The following is a 21,384-nucleotide window of genomic DNA, read 5'->3' on the forward strand; positions in this document are numbered from 1 at the left end:
CATGCTTCACAGTTGGGATGAAGTTTTAGTGTTGATGTGCAGTTCCCTTTTCCCTCCAAACATAGTGGTGTGCATCTCTGCCAAAAAGTTAAACTTTTGTCTCATCTGTTCACAGAACATTATCGCAGAAGTGTTGTAGAAGTCCAGGTGGTCTTTTGCAAACTTGAGACTTGCAGCAATGTTTTGTTTTTAGAGAGCAGTGGTTTCCTCTGTGGTGTCCCTCCATGAGCACCATTCTTGTTCAGTGTTTTTCTTATAGTGAACAAGTGAACAGAGACTTTAGCACGTCTTTTGCTGTTACCTTGGGTTCTTTTTCACCTCCTTCAGCATTGTACGTTGTGCTCTTGGTGTGACCTTTTCAGGACACCCACTGCAAGGGAGAGTAGCAACAGTACTGAATTTCCTCCATCTTTAGACAGTTTCTCTCCCTGTGGACTGATGAACACTCAGATCTTTAAAAATGGTTTTGTAGCCTTTTCTAGCTTCATGCATCTCTACAATTCTTCTAAGTGCACATAAACAGATCTTTCTTGAGGACGGCAGGCTCTGTCAGTAACCTTACTTTGTTCGTCATTTTTTTAGTAGGGCAGGGCACCTCTACAACCTATACCTCCAATCTCATCTCATTGATTGGAACGCCTGACTCCAAATAGCTTTTGTAGAAGGCATTACCCCAGAGGTTCACATCATCATCATCATCAGGTGCCATGCCCGGTTTGAGTTTGACTGCCATGGCCCACACACTCCTGTTTCGGGTCAAGTGGATCAGTTCATTGGTATTCATTTCCAGTTCTCTGGCTGCTGTCTCCATCATTTGTCTTTGTCTTCCTCTTGCTTTCTTCCCTTCAATCTTTCCCATAATTACTGTGCATTCTAACTCCTCTTTCCTAATCACATGTCCAATGAAGTTACGTTACCTTTTCATGATCTCATACATTAATTCTCTTTTTCTGTTTGCTCTGTTCATGACATCCTCGTTAGATACTCGTTTCGTCCTCCTCAAAGATCACATCTCTGCTGTTACAATTCATTTCCTCATATTACTAGATATTCTGAGCCATATAACATAACTGGATAAACGTAGCATTTCAGGACTCTGAGGCACGTTGTCATGCCTAGTTTATTATTGGTCAGTATACTCATTCTCGTAAAGGTATCTTTTGCCATCCCTATTCTTCTTTTGATGTCCATGTTGCACCTGCCATCTGATGTCACCCAGCTTCCTAAGTAGCAAACGTTCTGTACTTGTTTTATGTCTTCCCCATTTAGTCTCAGCCTGCAGATAGAATTCTCCTTCTTTTTCGATATCACCATACGTTCTGTCTTTTTGCAATTAATAGATAAACCCATTTTTGCACTTCCTTCAACAATTATATCAATTTTTTGTAGTTCTTCCTCCATACTTGCAATTTACACAGTGTCATCTGCATATCTGAAGTTATTGATGTCTTCGCTGCCGACTTTGATTCCCAAGATGTCTCTTATTTTTTGTAATATTGTTTCACTGTACACATTAAATAAATTAGGGGAGAAAACACACCCTTGTCTAACGCCCCTCTTGATTTTCGTAAACTGACTCACTTCTCCATCTATTACAGCGGCAGTTTGTTTCCAGTACAGATTTCTGATTAGGCAGAGGTCTTTCGAATCTAGATCTAGAGTTTCCTGTTATATTTCAAATAACTTATTGTGCCTCACTTTATCAAATGCTTTTGTGTAGTCGATAAAACAAACAAACAAATCTTTTTGCACTTGAATAGCTCATTCTGATAGTATCCTTAACATCAATATTGCATTTCTTGGATCTTTGTCTTTCACAAAACCACATTGTTCTTTGCCTATTTCAGCTTGTATCTTACTTTTAGCTCTTGTCATCAAAATTCTTAGAAGTATCTTAGTGATATGACCCATTAAACTTATGGTCCTATGTAATTCACATTCTATTGCTCCAGCTTTCTTAGGAAGAGTGATAAATACTGTTTTTTTTCATCTTTTCTGGTTTTATTCCAGTCTCACAAATGTCATTGATTAAATCAGTAAGTTTTTCAATTCCATAATCTTCAAGGGTGATAATTTGTTCTATTACTAATTCATCAGGATCCTGCTTTCCTTTCCTTTCTTCATCTTACTTATTGCATTACGAACTTCAGATTTTAAAATACTTGGACCTTCAATGTTTTTCTTAATTTCTGGTTTTTCACCTCGATCATCTTCAAACAATTCCTGAATATACTCAGTCCATCTGTTCATAATCTCATCTTTTTCAATGATAATGGTACCGTCCTTTGCTTTCAAACATCCACCTGAAGAGCAGAGGATCTTTTTACCAGTGATATTCTTGATTTGTTGATGTATCCTTTTTGGATCAGTAATAGGGATTCATTTGCTCACATTCCTGGTTTAACCATTCTTCTTTGGCTTTTTGACATAAGCTTTTAACTTTTTTATCTAAGGACTTATATTCTGTAGGATTTGCTTTCTTCCGTCTCGTTTCTTCTATTAGATTTTTGATTTCATCTGTCATCCATTTATTCTTTGCTTTTATCTTTTTTAGGAATCACTGATTCTACCAAGGCATCCTTCAGAGAGATAAACTTCATTTCTACATGATTGCTATCATCTTCAACAGATTCTATTTTTAGACTTCGAAATCTATTCCTTCAATTGTAAATTTTTGTCTTAAGTTTTCTTTAAGTAATTGCAAGTAGTCAAGGGATTGTTCAGATTTTTGCTTTAGTTTTTTAAGTTTTACTTTTACATGCCATACTACTGGGTTATGGTCACTATTACAGTCTGCACCTGGATATGTTTGCATTGAGTCACTGAGTTTCTAAATCTTTGGTTTATAGTAATAAAGTCAATTTGATTTCTGGTGTTATCACCTGGACTTTTCCAGGTCCACAAGCGTCTTGGATGGGTTTTAAAGTAGGTATTCATAATGACCTGATTATTCATCTTGCACCATTCTACCCGTTTCTCACCTCTTTCATTTCTTACCACTAGTCCAAATTTTCCTGTGGTATTTCCATCAGCACCTTGTCCTACTTTAGCATTTAGGTCTCCCATGACAATAACAATATCTTGAGATTTGCATCCATTCTTTGCTTTTCCAAGCTCTTCATAGAATTTATCTATATCTTCATTTGTTCCATCTGTTGTTGGTGCATATACCTGTATAATTGCTAAATCAAATGGTTGCTCTCAGAATCTAACAAGGAGCACTCTTTCTGATATTGCCCAATGTCTTAAAACACTTTTTGCCACGTTTTCATCCAGAAGAATTCCTACTCCATTAGTATGGGATGTTCCACAAGAATAAGTGTGTTCACATACTTTTTTTTAAACCCAAACTGTGATTACTTAAATGGTATACTCAGTATTGATGAGAAGTAGTAGAATTGTTCGTGTGTTATTATTATTAGGCAGATTATGCTTCTCTATTGTTGTGACTTAGATGAAGATCAGACCACATTTTATGAGTAATTAATGCAGGTAACCCCAGGTAATTGCAAAGGGTTCACAAACTCCTTCTTGCAACTGTAGCTTCTGTGATCAAATAGCCATATTTGTTCACCAGTGAAGATTTTGCAAATAGCTACGGTCCCCAATAAACCATTCTAACAGTCACAGGATTGCTTAGGTTGATGAGTGGAGTAATTTATATAGGTAAAAGAACTTCAGGTGGGAGGGACGTTTCATTATCTGTAGGTAGGGTCTTATTGGACCTAGATTCACAACAAAGTTGTGTATTTCCCTTCTCAGTTTACTAATAAATAAAATAATTTAAAAAGTTTAAGCCCAAAATGGAATTCCTGCAAAATATAGCTTGTAATTTTCAATACCACAAGCCAAGGAGAAACCTGCTTCGTACAGTGAGATATCCTGGTAAATCAGTTCTTCCCTGGAGTGCCAGTGTTTAAGGAATTTTATCCCTGTGATAAGTGGGTGTATAAGATGTTTTGGATTGTGCATTCTTGGAGAGGGGAGGGGGTAGGTTAATGGGATATTGGGAAGGTTGTGCCCTATAAGAGTGAATGCTAAGATGTTCACTTCATTGATCGTGCATGCAAATCATTTATTATGATTATTAATCTGGTTTAATTATTATGTGTGATGCTTATAAATTAAGTTAGTAATTTCTGGTTTAAATGCTTTATTCTCTTTGCTTTTAGGGCTTCTATAAAGGAGGCAAATTTGTGTTTAGTTTTAAGGTAAGTGAGCCCGGATCTAAATAATTAATTACATTTTGGAATAGTTTCATTGTCTACAAAAACTAGCATTGAAATTGCAGTGGCTACTAGCCACTGCTGTGTGTTGGGTCTGGTTTCCCTATACTGAATACTGATGCAGGATTTGTACCTCAACCCATAGGAAACAGTAGAACTGTGCCTTTTCCTGATCACTATCAACTGATTGGGTAAGGGTCATGAATGAAGTATTTCTGCACAGTGTTATTTGTTCCTGACCCTTGGTTTCACATGCGACATCCCTCCCTTTTACAGTGAAAATGGCCCTTTTGTCCATTATGTCCATATCAACCAAACCAGCCGTTCAATGTAATCCTACTCTTTAGCCATATAGACTGTAGTTTATCAAGATACTTACATTCAATGCCGGTTTCCACCTTTTTAGGCAGTGAATTCCAGATCCTTGGCACGTTTTTAGAAACCATAGAAAAACTACAGCACAGAGACAGGCCTTTTGGCCCTTCTTGGCTGTGCCAAACTATTTTCTGCCTAGTCCCACTGACCTGCACACGGACCATATCCCTCCATACACCTCCCATCCATGTATCTGTCCAATTTATTCTTAAAAGTTAAAAAAGAACCCGCATTTACCGCCTCGTCTGGTAGCTCATTCCATACTCCCACCATTCTCTGTGTGAAAAAGCCCCCACTAATGTTCCCTTTAAACTTTTCCCCCCTCACCCTTAACCCATGTCCTCTGGTTTTTTTCTTCCCTTGCCTCAGTGGAAAAAGCCTGCTTGCATTCACTCTATCTAAACCCATCATAATTTTATATACCTCTATCAAATCTCCCCTCATTCTTCTACGCTCCAGGGAATAAAGTCCTAACCTATTCAACCTTTCTCTGTAACTGAGTTTCTCAAGTCCCGGCAACATCCTTGTAAACCTTCTGTGCACTCTTTCAACCTTATTAATATCCTTCCTGTAATTTGGTGATCAAAACTGAACACAATACTCCAGATTCGGCCTCACCAATGCCTTATACAACCTCATCATAACATTCCAGCTCTTATACTCAATACTTTGATTAATAAAGGCCAATGTACCAGAAGCTCTCTTTACGACCCTATCTACCTGTGACGCCACTTTTAGGGAATTTTTTATCTGTATTCCCAGATCCCTCTGTTCTACTGCACTCCTCAGTGCCTTACCATTAACCCTGTATGTTCTATCTTGGTTTGTCCTTCCAAAGTGCAATACCTCACACTTGTCTGTATTAAACTCCATCTGCCATTTTTCCGCCCATTTTTCCAGCTGGTCCAAGTCCCTCTGCAGGCTCTGAAAACCTTCCTCACTGTCTACTACACCTCCAATCTTTGTATCATCAGCAAACTTGCTGATCCAATTTACCACATTATCATCCAGATCATTGATATAGATGACAAGTAACAATGGACCCAGCACTGATCCCTGTGGCACACCAGTAGTCACAGGCCTCCACTCTGAGAAGCAATTCTCTACCACCACTCTTTGGCTTCTTCCATTGAGCCAATGTCTAATCCAATTTACCACCTCTCCATGTATACCTAGCGATTGAATTTTCCTAACTAACCTCCCATGCGGGACCTTGTCAAAGGCCTTACTGAAGTCCATGTAGACACATTCACTGCCTTCCCTTCATCCACTTTCCTGGTAACCTCCTCGAAAAACTCCAATAGATTGGTCAAACATGACCTACTACGCACAAAGCCATGTTGACTCTCCCTAATAAATCCCTGTCTATCCAAATGCCTGTAGATTCTGTCTCTTAGTACTCCCTCCAATAACTTACTCACTACCGACATCAAATTTACTGGCCTATAATTTCCTGGATTACCTTTCGATCCTTTTTTAAACAACGGAACAACATGAGCCACTCTCCAATCCTCTGGCACCTCACCCGTAGACACCGACATTTTAAATATATCTGCCAAGGCCCCTGCAATTTCAACACTAGGCTCCTTCAAGGTCCGAGGAAATACCCTGTTAGGTCCTGGGGTTTTTCCACTTTAATTTGCCTCAAGGTAGCAAGCACCTCCTCCTTTTCAATCTGTACAGTTTCCATGATCTCACTACTTGTTTCCCTTAATTCCACAGACTTCATGCCAGTTTCCTTAGTAAATACAGACGCAAAAAACCCATTTAAGGTCTCCCCCATTTCTTTTGGTTCCGCACATAGCCGACCCCTCTGATCTTCAAGAGGACCAATTTTATCCCTTACAATCATTTTACTCTTAATATACCTGTAAAAGCTCTTTGGATTATCCTTCACTTTGACTGCAAGACAACCTCATGTCTTCTTTTAGCACTCCTGATTTCTTTCGTAAGTATTTTCTTGCACTTTTTATACTCCTCAAGCACCTTATTTACTCCGTTTCCTATACATGTCATACAACTCTCTCTTCTTCTTTATCAGAGTTGCAATATCCCTTGAGAACCAAGGTTCCTTATTCCTATTCACTTTGCCTTTAATCCTGACAGGAACATACAAGCTCTGCACTCTCAGAATTTCTCCTTTGAAGGCTTCCCACTTACCGATCACATCCTTGCCAGAGAACAACCTGTCCAAATCCACGCTTTTTAGATCCTTTCTCATTTCTTCAAATTTGGCCTTCTTCCAGTTCAGAACCTCAACCCTTGGACCAGATCTGTCCTTGTCCATGATCAAGTTGAAACTAATGGTGTTATGATCACTGGAACCAAAGTGCTCCCCTACACACACTTCCGTCACTTGTCCTAACTCGTTTCCTAACAGGAGATCCAATATTGCATCCCCTGTAGTTGGTACCTCTATATATTGATTTAGAAAACTTTCCTGAACACATTTTACAAACTCTAAACCATTTACACCCCTAACAATATGGGAGTCCCAATCAATATATGGAAAATTAAAATCCCCTACCTCCACAACTTTGTTTCCTGCAGTTGCCTGCTATCTTTCTGCAGATTTGCTCTTCCAAGTCTCGTTGACTATTGGGTGGTCTGTAATACAACCCCACTAATGTGGACATATCTTTCCTGTTTCTCAGCTCCACCCATAAGGACTCAGTAGACAAGCCCTCTAATCTGTCCTGCCTGAGCACTGCTGTAATATTTTCCCTAACAAGCAATGCTACTCTCCCACCTTTCATTCCTCTGCCTCAATCACATCTGAAACATCGGAACCCTGGAATATTAAGCTGCCAGTCCTGCCCCTCCTGTAGCCAAGTTTCACTAATTGCTATAACATCATAATTCCACGTGCCAATCCACGCCCTCAACTCGTCCGCCTTCCCCGCAATACTCCTAGCATTGAAATAGATACACCTCAGAAGATTTTTACCACCACTCACAGCCTTTCTATTTGTGGCTTTGCTTGAACTTTTAACATCATTTATTTTCACCCCAGCCACACTGTCAGCTCTGGCACTCTGGTTCTCATCCCCCTGCAAATCTAGTTTAAAGCCTCCCCAATAGCACTAACAAACCTCCCTGAAAGGATATTGGTCCCCCTGTAGTTCAAGTGTAACCCGTCTCTCTTGTACAGGTCCCACCTGCCCCAGAAGAGGTCCCAATGATCCTGAAATCTGAAACCCTGCCCACTACACCAGTTCCTCAGGCACTTGTTCATCCTACAGAGCATCCTATTCCTACCCTCACTGGCACGTAGCACAGGTAGCAATCCTGAGATTACCACCCTCAAGGTCCTGCTTTTCAACTTCCTACCAAGCTCTCTATACTCACTCTCCGGGACCTCCTCACTGATGAAGATTCTCCTCTGCTCATCATCAGTATCCTTCAATCTATGCTCATTCTCTCTACTTCTTTCATAATTTTTCACATTTCAATTAAATCACTTCTCAGTTATTCTAAGAGAAACCATTCTAATTGAGCCAATCACCCCTCAAAAATAATTCTCCTTCCAAATCTTCTTTCAATTTGGATTGATGTTACCATCATCATCACCGTCACCACCACCTTCATCCCTGCACCAAAGAACTCTACACTTTCAGAACTAAACGATTACTGCGCAATGGCACTGATATCAATCATGAAGTGCTTTGAATGGCTGGTAATGGCATCAATCCAAAATTCCATTCCTGCCATTTTGGACACCCATCAATATGCTCACCAACAGAGCTGCTCTACCACAGATACCATAGCATTTGTCATGCACCTGGCACTGACAAACCGTTTTTTTTTAAAAAAGAAGCACAAGGACACCTATGTCAGAATGCCACTTCTGGATTTTAGTTCGGCACTCAACACTATTATTCCACGAACAAACTCCTATTCTTCGGTCTAAATACACCATTGTGCATCTGGGTGGTGGACTTCCTAACCACCAGTCCTGAGATAATCAGGATGTACAACTGCTCCTCCCTTCCCATTATCCTCAATGCAGGTGCCCCCGCCCCCCCCCCAACGGTTGTGTGCTGAGCTCATTACTGTACACTGCTCACACAGGACTGCATCGCCAAACCCCTGAGCAATCGTATTGTCAAGTTCGCCAATAATATCTCAGTGGTGGGGCTCATCACCAACAATGATGAGACTGCCTACAGAGAGGAAGTGGGAGAGCTTGAGTCCTGGTTCTAGACGAATAACCTCCTCTTTAAGGTCAATATGCCGAAGGAGGTGGTTCTCAACTTAGAGAATTCGCACCACACCCACCAAACTGCAAGCTTATCCACACCTCTACTTTCTGAGGAGACTGAAGAGAACTGGATTATGCACACCTATTCTTGCATCATTCTGCAGATGTACAGTAGAGAGCATCCTAACAACCTGCATGGACAGCCACTGCGGCAGACAGGATGGGTCTACAGTGGGTAATCAAAACTGCCTAACGCATCACCAACCTACCCACCATCAAGGACGTTGGTGTACAAAGACTGTTGTAAATCTAGTCAAGAAGAAAAGAAGAGCTTACGAAAGGTTCAAAAAAGCTAGGTAATGATAGAGATCTAGAAGATTATAAGGCTAGCAGGAAGGAGCTTAAGAATGAAATTAGGAGAGCCAGAAGAGGCCATGAGAATGCTTTGGTGTACAGGATTAAGGAAAACCCCAAGGTATTCTATAAGTATGTGAAGAGCAAGAGGATAAGACGTGAGAGTATAGGACCAATCATGTGCGACAGTAGAAAAGTGTTTATGGAACCGGAGGAGATGGCAGAGATACTTAATGATTACCTTGTTTCAGTATTCACTATGGAAAAGGATCTTGGCGATTGTAGGGATGACTTACAGCGGACTGAAAAGCTTGAGCATGTAGATATTGAGGAAGAGGATGTGCTGAAGCTTTTGGAAAGCATCAAGTTGGATAAGTCACTGGGACCAGACAAGAAGTACCCCAGTCTACTGTGGGAAGCGAGAGAGAAGATTGCTGAGCCTCTGGTGATGATCTTTGCGTCATCAATGAGGATGGGAGATGTTCTGGAGGATTGGAGGATTGCAAATGTTCCCTTATTCAGGAAAGAGAGTTGGGATAGCCCAGGAAATTAAAGACCTGTGAGACTTACTTCAGTGGTTGGTAAGTTGATGGAGAAGATTCTGAGAGGCAGGATTTATGAACATTTGGAGAGGCTTAATATGATTAGGAATAGTCAGCATGGTTTGTCAAAGGCAGGTCGTGCCTTACGAGCCTGAGTGAATTTTTTGAGGATGTGACTAAACATATTGATGAAGGTAGAGCCGTAGATGTAGTGTATATGGATTTTACCAAGGCATTTGATAAGGTACTCCATGCAAGGTTTATTGAGAAAGTGAAAATAGGATCCAAGGATAGGATTATTTTGTGGGTCCAGAACTGACTTGCCCACAGAAGGCAAAGAGTGGTTGTAGATGGGTCATATTCTTCATGGAGGCCGGTGACCAGTGGTGTGCCTCAGTGATCTGTTCTGGGACCCCTACTCTTTGTGATTTTTATAAATGACCTGGATGAGGAAGTAAATTTGCTGATGACACAAAGGTTGGGAGTGTTGTGGATAGTGTGGAGCATCTGAGAGAGGTTAAAACAGGATATTGATAGGATGCAAAACTGGGCTGAGAAGTGGCAGATGGAGTTCAACCCATTTAAGTGTGAGGTGGTTCATTTTGGTAGGTCAAATATGATGGCAGAATATAGCATTGATGGCAAGACTCTTGGCAGTGTGGAGGATCAGAGCGATCTTGGGGTCCGAGTCCATAAGACGCTCAGAGCTACTACGCTGGTTGACTCTGTTGTTAAGAAGGCATACAGTGTATTGGCCTTCACCAATCTTGGGATTGAGTTTAAGAGCCGAGGGGTAATGTTGCAGCTATATAGGACCCTGGGCAGACCCCACTTGGAGTACTGTGCTCAGTTCTGCTCGCCTCACTACAGGAAGGACGTGGAAACCATAGAAAGGGTGCAGAGGAATTTTTTAAGGATGTTGCCTGGATTAGGGAGCATGTCTTATGAGAATAGGTTGAGTGAACTCGGCCTTTTCTCCTTGGAGCAATGGAGGATGACAGGTGACCTGATAGAGGTGTACAAGATAATGAGGGGCATTGAACATGCGGATCACCAGAGACTTTTTCCCAGGGCTGAGATGACACAGTTTTAAGGTGCTTGGAAGTAGGTACAGGGATAAGTTTTTTTACACAAAGTATGGTGAGTGTGTGGAATGGGCTGCCGGCGGCCGTGGTGGAGGCGGAAACAATGGGGTCTTTTAAGAAACTCCTGGATGGATACATGGAGCCTTAAAAAATAGAGGGCTGTGTGTAAGCCTAGGTAGTTCGAAGGTAAGGACATGTTTGGCACAGCTTTGTGGGCCAAAGGGCCTGTATTGTGCTGTAGGTTTTCTGTGTTTCTATATATATACAGAAAAGGGCCAGTAACATCATGAAGGATCCCACCCACCATGCTCATGGACTGCTTGTCCCACTTCCGTCAGGGAGAAGGCTATCCACGTCGGGTCCGCAGACTCGAAAACACTTACTTTCCCCAAGCAGTAAGGCTGATCAGCACCTCCACCCAATAATCCACTCCTCCTCACCCCCACCACCATTTCTTTATCATTTCCTGTGCATAACTTATGTACAGACACTCATGGGCATAGTGTCACTTTATGAGAGTACAATCAATCTATGTATATAAGCGATCTGACTTATTTATATTTATTGTGTTTTTATTATTATGTTCTTATTGTGTTTTTTTTTGTGCTGCATCAGATCCGGATTAACAATTATTTCATTCTCCGTTACACTTGTGTACTGGAAATAACGTTAAGCGATCTTGAAGTTTGATTCTTGATGTTGAAAAACTTCCTGTAATGTAATAGCAAGATCTATATGCGTTGCTCTGATGTAGCTCTCTACTGTATTTGCAGCATTCTGTCCCTAAATTATGTCTTGCTAATAAAGGCAAGACAAGCCTACATGTCTGTCTGCCTTTGTGATCTGCGAACATCTACTTCCATCTACACCAGCGGTTCCCAACCCTAGGTCCACAGACCCCTCGGTTAATGGTAGGGGTCCATGGCGTAATAAAGGATGGGAACCTCTGATCTATGTCCTTCAGTATCCTGCCACTTATGGTAAATCCTCTTCACCTAACCATTGTTGATAGCTCCCTGAAGCTTATAACTTTGGTCTTTACTGTCAGCCGCACTGTTTTTCTATCTCTTTGTTGTGTAAGTGATGTAAAATTTGTTAATTTAAGTGTATGTAATTTATGTTTGTCATACTTGTAATCTACTGTGCTGCTGCTGTAAAAAGCTCATTTTCATGATATTTATACTCTTGGTATGTATACCCATGACAATAAAGTTGAACGTGATAACTTGCAAGGTTTTAACCCTACTTGTAATTCTTGATCTTGCAGGTTTGGGAAGTTTTGCTACCTGGTGAGGGAGGAAATTTTTTTGCTCACGAGCACTAACCCTCTTAATCCTCATCTTAAATTTGTGCCCTTCTGGTTTTTGACATCACCATTCTGGGGAACGGTTTCTCACTATCTGTGCCACTCATAATTTTGTGTACCTTTATCACTGCGTGATATCTTGGGAGTTCCTCACTCTTTACTGCCCGAATTTTACAATATAGGTTGGCCTTTAGCTTGATGTATAGCAACATCATAGGCACATGGGCTGTGATTAATTTTTTTTTAATATAACTGGTAGTATTGTGATGCAGCCTGTAGAGTCTCTACCAATGACCCGCAATCAGTCCTGCCCTTAGATATTGTGTAGAGATTCCACATTCTCCCGTCCAATGGGGATTTCCTCAGTACTCCAATTTCATCTCACATCCCACAGGTATATGTGTTGGTATGTTAATTAGCTGCTGGAAATTGCACGTAGTATGTACAGTTGGAAGAAAATGTTTGTGACCACTTTGCAATTACTTTGTCTTCTGTATAAATTACTCATAAAATGTAGTCTGATCTTCATTGATGTCACAATAATAGACAGACACAATCTGCATAAATGAATAACACACAAACAATTGTGCTTTTGATGTCTTTATTGCTTAATCATTGACAGTCCAGGCTGGAAAAAGTATATGAATCCTTGTATTTAATAACTGATAGAACCTCCTTTGGCAGCAATAGTCACAACCACGTGTTTCCTGTAGCTGCTGATCCTTGCACAATGGCGAGGAGGAGTTTCAGACCATACAAGACTGTTTCAGTTCATCAGTATTTCTGTGATACCTTGGTAGAACAGCCCTCTTCAAGTCATGCCACGGCACCTCAATTTGGGTTAAGGTCTAGACTCTGACTTGGCCGCTCCAAAACACACATTTTCTTAATACTTGCAAGCTGTCCAGGCCCTGAGGCAGCAAAGCAGCCCCAAACCACGATACCCCTTCCACCATGCTTCAGAGTTGGAATGAGGTTTTGGTGTTGGTGTGCAGTGCCCTTTTCCCTCCAAACACAGCGGTGTGCATTTCTGCCAAAAAGTTCAACTTTTGTCTCATCTGTCCACTGGAACATCCAGTGGTCTTTTGCAACCTTGAGACGTGCAGCAATGTTTTTTTAAGAGCAGTGGTTTCCTTCGTGGTGTCCTTCCATGAACACCATTTTTGTTCAGTGTTTTTCTTATAGTGGACACATTGACAGAGACTTTAGCAAGTTTTAGAGATTTCTGCAGCTCTTTTGCTGTTACCCTTGGGTTCTTTTTCATGTCCATTCATTGTATTGGACTCCAAATAGCTTTTGTAGAAGGCATTACCCCAGAGGTTCACATACTTTTTTCAACCTAAACCGTGATTACTTAAATGGTATACTCTGTATTGATGTGAAGAAGTACAATTGTTTGTGTGTTATTAGTTTAACCTGATTGTGTTTGTCTACTATTGTGACTTAGATGCAGATCAAACCACGTTTTATGAGTAATTAATGCAGATAACCAAGTAATTACAAAGGATTCACTAACTTTTTCTTGCAACTGTATGTGAGTTGAGGGATCGGATGGGGGTGTGTGGTTTGAGTCTGGGGGAAACATAAAATGGGATTAGTATAAATGAGCAGTCTATGGTTGTCCCAAGGTTCATGGGTCAAGGGGCTTCTTTCCATGCCTTGGTATTGACTGGAGACAAGCAGTGAATGTAGGACATTGTTAGAACAAACATGATATAAACCCAGTTAACAAGGATAATTAGATAACAACAAGGACCATTAATCTGTGATAATTTTCCCCCCTTCCTCCCGCTAAAGGCACTGGGCCCATGTATAAAAATCTTTGAAGTCGTTTCTGAGATTGATCAGTAGTAAACCAAGTTTAGGTCAAAATTTAAGCTGCAACTAACAGATTTTTAATAGGTTTAAAAAAAAAAAGGGTTTAAACAACTAACTTTAGAGAGATGTTGGAGTGCACTTAAAGTTTTGCATACAGTCTGGGTATTGTCACTGAAATGTAGGAGACTGAGAGGTGAACTTGTAGAAGTTTATAAAGTTATGAATGGCATTGATAGGACAGAGCCTTCGCCAAGCACAGGGGTCTAGAATTAGAGGGTATAAGTTTAAGGTGAGAGTCTTTAAGATCTGAGGGGTAAGTTTTTTTTTACACAGAGGGTGGTGAATGTCTGGAACAGGCTGCAGAGGAGATGTGGAGTAGATATAGTTACAACATTTAAAAGGTGTTTGATTGGCTTAGATTGGAAACACATTGCAGAATTTGGGCTAAATGCTCACAAATGACATTAACGTAAGCATGGCTGAGTTGGGCTTTCTGTGCTGAACAACTATATGATTCTATAAGGCAGGGAGTTTCAGAATCAGGTTTATTATGAAATTAGTTATGTGACAGAGCAAAGCAAGAAAAAAATACTATTAATCACAATACAAAAATAAATCATTAAAGTGTGCGAAAGAGGAATAGTGAGTAGCATTCTTGCTTTATGGACCATTTAGAAATCTGGTGGCAGAGGGGAAAAATCCGTTCCTAAGATGTTGAATGTGGGTCTTCAGGCTCCTGTACCTTCTCCCTGTTGTTAAGGAGGAAACTCAAACAACTGGAATATTAGTTGACATTGTTGTATGCAAATTGAGGAAAAGGAAGAGGGAATAATTTGCGGACTGTAATTATTGCATTGAAGGCATTCTTCCCGCCATCTTGCCAGATCTGTAAATATTTTAAACTGGAATTGCACCAAGGAGGCTTTGAAGGACAGTAGAATATTATGTATTTGTAACATGAGGAAGTCACGGTGGGTAAAATATGGGAACACATAGCTACAAGACTTCAGCTCTGTAACAGAGTTTTCAAGCGGCGTTGATAATGCTGGCTATAATTGAGGCCAGTGTTCAAGAATCTCTATGCAGTTAGCTTTTGGTAGTCCTTTGCTCTTAGCTGAGTTTGAAGATACCACCTTTCCCAAAGTGTGCTTAAAACTGAGCTTTCCTGGCTTTTAAATGTCAGGTAATAATCTCCTTCCATTGTCCTCGGGTAATTGTGCTGTGTTTATCATCAGATTGAAGAGTTCTTAGTGTTCTTGCATATGGTGGGGACAGTTTGAAGACTCTTGTATATGCATAACTGTTTGTTTTCCAGGTTGGACAAGGGTATCCTCATGATCCTCCGAAAGTGAAATGTGAAACCATGGTGTATCATCCAAATATCGATCTAGAAGGCAACGTTTGTCTAAACATCCTCAGGTAGGCTGAGATGAGATTTGAACTTTGATAGTTTCATTGTTTAGTTTTAGCTTCTAGTGATTTATAACTGTTGTATCCTTCGGCTGCAGGTTGCCGTGCTGTAGGCTGAGTTTCAGCTGTGACTGGCTGAGCAGTACCCTAATCTCTGAGTCAGGACCAGAGGCTGACCTTCCATCCTAGATCAGAGGGTGGTGCTAATAGAACGGATGCCTCACAATGCCAGAGACTTGGGTTCAATCCTGACCTGCCTGTGTGAAGATTGCACATTCTCTCTGTGACTGCATAGTTTTCCTCTGGGTTGTTGATGGTTGGCGTGGGCTGCAGGGCCGGTGCTGTGCTGCGTCTCTGAATGTTCGGTGTCTCGGCGGCGCGGTGGCACAGTGCTTTACAGTAACAGCAGCCCCAGTTCAATTCCCGCTGCTGCCTGTGAGCAGTTTGTACCTTCTCCCCATTACTGTCTGTGTTTTCTCCAGGTGCCCTGGTTTCCCCCCTCAGCCCGAAAACGTACCAGTAGGTAGGTTAATTGGTCATTGTAAATTGTCCCGTGATTAAAGCGGAAGTTGCTGGACAGCACGGCTCGAAGGGCTGAAAGGGCCTACTCCACACTGTTTCTCAACAAATAAGTAAATGTTGCTCTTTTGCAAGAGATGACTTTGGATGAAATGTTAATTGATGTCTGTCTACTCTCTCAGGTGAATGGTACTATTTTGAAAAAGGGCGTCAATTATTCGTGGTGACCTGACCTTTCAAACTGTGAGATTTAAAATGGGTTTTTATTATGTGGGAGATTGCTCTATGCATTTTAGCTTCGACGTAGAACCTTGCAACAGCTACTTTTTAGTATTTCATTTGCAGGAAAGTGCCTTGAGATTCTCAGAGAGGATTCATATAGGGCCAAGTCTGTTGGGTAGACAATGTACAGAGGCAGAAAGTCAAAGATCTATAGATGCTGGTAATCTGAAATACAAATGAAAAATGTGTGAAATACTCAGCATTTCAGGTAGTGCCTGTGGTGACAGAGGAGGGCTGCTGTTGCAGGTTGATGGTTGTTGTTTAATTGGAATAGGAAAACATAGCAATTAAACCTGTTTTATTTTGCAGAGAAGTAGGACAGGATAAAAGGGAGTGTCTGTGATATGGTGAGAGCAATAAAATATGAGTGTTACATGCCGAGAAAAGTTGATGAAGCTTGATAATCACATTGGAGGAGGTGTGAATGGACAGAAGAGGGGAAAACACTGCTGAAGGTGTGAGAGGCAAATAAAGGAAATGCCCTTTATTTGGCATTACATGTGGAGAGGGAGTCTGGTTTTCTGAAATGGCTGAATTTGGAGTCTTGAAGGCCACAGGAACATGCTATAGAGGTGGTGCATTATATATGCATAACGTGTTATAGGGCACGAGATGACATATTGATACAAGACATCACTTAGCTGGACACTCCATTTCAACCTAAACGAGTTACTTTTGCATGCCTACAACTGTACAGTTAGAACCCAACAGACCCCTGATTTTAGATGAAGGTGGAGGGGGGAGTTTCACTGTGTTTGTGTTTCATCCCTCTAGAGATTAACATCAGTGGTATAAAGTCTCAAGTTCAAGTTTAATTATCACTCAATCATACATGAATACCCATGAATATAGAGCCAAACAAAACCAGCATTATACTGCGGTCAAGGTGCAAAACACAGTACCAACTGCGCAATACCAAGGTGCAATTAACAGCACAAGGCATGTATAAGATAGCAGGTAAAATACAGTCATACAAAAAATATATATAGTTCAATTCCCTGAGTCCATGAATGTTGCAGCAGTCTGCAGTCAAACACAATACAGCTACTGCTGAGAGAACACTGGGGCAGCACCAACTCCAGCATAGACACCGCGACACACCGCCTCAGGTCTTCGATGCCTTCACTTCGGACTGCTGCAAACGGGTGACATCATGGCTTGAGGCCTAGTCCTCGCTATGACCAAGGCCACGCAGCTCCCCCGCTGTTCGCCAGTAAGTCAATGAATTGGACCTGCAACATTCCACACCACCACTATCAGTAACATTAGTTATTGAGTCACAATTCATGGGGTAGAAAGGGTTCAATTTTAAAGGAGAGTTTTAATGACAAGAAACTTCCATTAGTGTGTGCCTGTTGCGGGAAAAAAAACCGAAGTGTTAAGTGAAGTATTTTGGAACAAATAAAAGATAGGTGATACATTTTTAAATGAAGGATAGCAATAATAAGTTCTGTCCGAATGTGTGCAGAACTTTGTAAGCTTCAAGCTGGGGCTGGTGTAGTGGGGAAAGCAAAGGCTCAAGTCCAAACAATTGGAGCTGTGATTTGGAAATTAAAAGGCAAATCCAAACATTACAAGTGAGAATGGGGCCTCATTTAATTAAGTAGCTTCACAGCCATGGTGACCAGGCTCAGTCCCAGCTTCTGGTGCTGTCTGTGCACATTCTCCCTGTGAATATGTGGGTATTCCCTGGGTGCTATAGGTTCCTGTAACATCCAGGGACTTACCAGTTGCTGGAGTGATTAACTACTGTAACTTACCTTGAGTGCAGGTGTGTGGGTAGAGTCGGGGGTCAATGGTCATGTGTGGGGAATGCAGAGGAACTGGACTGGTGGGTTTGCACTGAGACCTACTGTGCTCAAGGGCCATGTGGTGACCATCGGGTTCAGAAGGAAATATGAGTCAAGAAATTATCAATTTGAAGAGTTGCTTAAAACCCTGAGACAATTAATAGAACAAGTGAGAAACAATATCCACTGCCAGATACAGATTTAAATCACCCGCCAGCTCTTGCATCATGCCCTTACTTCTTGTACTAGCTATGTCCCCTCTTTTCTAGTGTTGATGAAGGGTTGAACCCATCACGTCAACTGTCTTTTGTCCTCCAAAGATGCTGCCTGACAGAGTCCCTCCAGCTTTTTGTGTGTTGCTGCAAATTTAAAGTGATTGGCTAAGGAACCAGAGCTTTATCCTTTATGCAGGGCGCTGTTGCTGTCTGGAACTCTGCTGGAGGTGGTGGTACGAGCAGGATCAATAGCTGTCTTTAAAAGAGAATTGCTTTGTAGGGATTACAGAGTGACAGACAAGAGCAAATGAGCACAATTAGCAGGGTAGCTCTGGCTAAAGACTGGCACGTACATTGTCTCTGTCCCCTATTTTGCTGGGATCAGCTGTAGGTCAGTCACATGCCTTTGCTGTGATATGGAGACCTGTCATTTTTATACAATCTGTGTAGCAGTAGTGTCTGTGACGCTTCTGTTTTTTCGCTTTGGATTGTCGATTCCAGGTTTGCTTCTGTTGATGCTTTTGCCTTACTAGGCCAAGGCAACCCGGTGAACACTGGGGAGAGGACACTGTGCATTTAGCGTTTGCTACTAAACTGTCTACATGAGAGTTTGTTGGAAAACTATCTTAATTTTCTCTGTGCTGTCTGGATTTATTTTCTGCATGCGTTACTTGTACCTACTAAGATGTCAGTCCTCTTATGAACCAGCTCCATCAATATCATTCTGTCTGTTTACAGGCTGCTTCGCTTGGGCAGCTCTAGCTGAGTGCTTATTACTAGGGACAGCCTGCCATGAAATGTTGCAAAATGCAAACTCTGCAAATACTACTCAGTTTTAATTCCTGGTAAGATGACAGTGCACTCGGACACAGCGGCCACTTCGGGTTCAACCAAAGGTGCAATTGTTCATCCTTTACATCTTTTTTTTAACAATCGCAAGACACTGCTGACATCAAGTACTGCAGTTCTACTCCACCAGCGAGTCACTCGATAGCGGAGGAGCTGGACTTGCTATGGACTGTGTCGACACCTGCTACAGGAAGGTGTCAGAGTTCGTGTGCCCAGTCGGTGTGCAGAGCAAATGATTGCCCTAGATGTTTCTCTTGTAATTGCAAGATCTTGTAGGACACTGGTAATGTAGAATACCGCAAGTCTGGTTCATTGGAAAGAGCAACGTAGCCTTGGTTGTGTGTGAACCAGGCCCTCGTGCTGCTGGATGGCCTGTGGCAGCTGCCCATGGGAGAAGCACCGGAGGCAGTATAGGAGACAGCAGAGCTGGAGTCCACGCTGGGTTGGTGCTGCCCTCTAGTGTTCATTTGGTGAAAGACAAGCTGGATTGTATTCGTCTGCAGCTGTACTTGCACGTGATGAATGGACTGCTGCAGGCTTGTTCTTTCCAACAACATCCTACACCATCAGTCTATAGGACTTGATACTCGGACTTGGGCAATAAATTTTTCTTTGTGACTGTAAGTTTACTGCTATTTTATATATGGCTTCTGCTGTGCATGATTTTTGTTTCTGTGTTTTGCACCTTGGCCGCAGAGGAACACTGTTTCATTTGGCTGTATTCATGTATGGTTGAATGACAATTAAACTTGAATTTCTTTGTTTAAAAACTTAAATACAATTCTGAATTTTTGTCAGGACTTTTAGATCCTCAAATACCAGCCCTGATCTTGGCACTTAAGATTTGCATTTTAGAAGTCATCGTCTGTGAAAGATAATGCAACATGCTGGAAACCTGAACTAAGAATTTAGAACAGAACAGTGCAGCACAGCACTGGCCCTTCAGGCTACAATGTTTGTGTCAACCTGTTAACCTCCTCCAAGATCAATCTAAAGCTTTCTCCTAATGTTTATTGCACATCCTTAATTGCCCTTTAGCTCAGGGAGGCGGTCAACGGCCAACCCCACTGATGGGTCTAGAAACTCTGAAATTTCATTTACAGAGACATTGAAGTTTTACAACAATTGAGTGGTTTCATGCTCACTGTTACTGACACTTCTATTTTCCTAAACTGCAGATTTACTTAATTGCTGTAATTTTGATTCTTCTGCTGCCACAGTGGGATTTGTATCTGTCTGTAGATCAATGCTTCAGAATTCGCTGCCTGTCCAATCAAGAAAAATGCTGCAAATACTTGGCAGGGATTGGAAACAGTGATATGGATGTGCTGGTGAAATAGGCTAAGAAATGGCAGATGGAGTTTAATCCTAATTAATGTGAGGGTTTACTAATATTGATTTTGGGATTACTAATGAGGCTAGGACATGGTATGGTCCCAGGAACAGAGGGGCCTAGATGTACAAGTCCAAGTAACTTTGAAGATAGGAACATGGGTAGGTAACATGGGATACTGGCCTTTATTAGTCAGTGCATTGAACACAAAGGTAGTGAGATTACATTGCAGTGTGAAAAACATTGCACGGAACTCAGCTTGAATACTTTGTGCGGCTCTGCTCACTGCACTGGGGGAAAGACATGATGGCACTCTGAGAGATTTCACAGGAGATTCACTAGGTTACTGCCAGGGATGGAGCGTTTCAGTTTTGAGGAGAAATTGAGGATGGGTCTGTTTTCCTTTGAGTTGAGGCTAGGAAGGTACAGGATTGATGTACATGATATTGAGGGGTATGGACAGGAGAAACTCCAGGGAAGTTTTCCCCCAGAGTTGTTGGAGTGACTTTTTCCCCAATATTGACTAGGGCTTCTGTAGTATCCAAGGCTTAACAAGGACAGAATTTGGATACATCCAGGAGGAGTTTCTTGAAACAGTATGTAGACAATCCAATCAGGGAAGGAGATAGAGTAGACCTTGTGTTGGGAAGTGAGCCTGGCCAAGTGATTGGAGTTTGAGGGAGAGCATTTTGGGAAGAAGGGTGATCATTACTCTTTTTGGATAGTTATGGATAAGGATACTGGACCTCTGGGGAAAGTGTTCAATTAGGGAAAAGCGAATTGCAGCAGTATCAGGAAAAAATTGTGGAATTATATTGGGAGCTGCAAGTCCACATCAAAAACATAGGTTTAGGGTGGCAGGGTGGGGAGAATCCGGGATATGAGAGGGACCTTCTTTACCCAGAGATTAGTAAGTACCTGGTACACAATGGTTGTATCTGAGTCACTGATAACATGTAAGCAGTGTCCTGGTGAACATTTTAATTGCCTCGTTTTAGAAGCCAGTGGGATCACTGGATTAATACGAAGGATGCCCACAGATCAGGATGGCCATAGTTAGCCAAATGGCTTGGTTTCAT

General features: G+C 41.6%; 1 protein-coding gene across 2 annotated transcripts in view; it reads left to right on the top strand.

The window, feature by feature from the left end:
* The window catches only part of ube2m (ubiquitin conjugating enzyme E2 M), a 47,452-nt gene that overhangs the window by 16,594 nt on the left and 9,474 nt on the right, over positions 1 to 21,384 (top strand). For both annotated transcript variants that reach the window (XM_072271968.1, XM_072271969.1), the window contains exons 3-4: positions 4,173 to 4,211; positions 15,223 to 15,326. In XM_072271968.1, coding sequence (XP_072128069.1) covers positions 4,173 to 4,211; positions 15,223 to 15,326 — 143 coding nt within the window. The remainder of the gene's footprint in view (positions 1 to 4,172; positions 4,212 to 15,222; positions 15,327 to 21,384) is intronic.

This window comes from Mobula birostris, chromosome 11, assembly GCF_030028105.1.
Source record: "Mobula birostris isolate sMobBir1 chromosome 11, sMobBir1.hap1, whole genome shotgun sequence".
Taxonomy (NCBI): Eukaryota; Metazoa; Chordata; class Chondrichthyes; order Myliobatiformes; family Myliobatidae; genus Mobula; species Mobula birostris.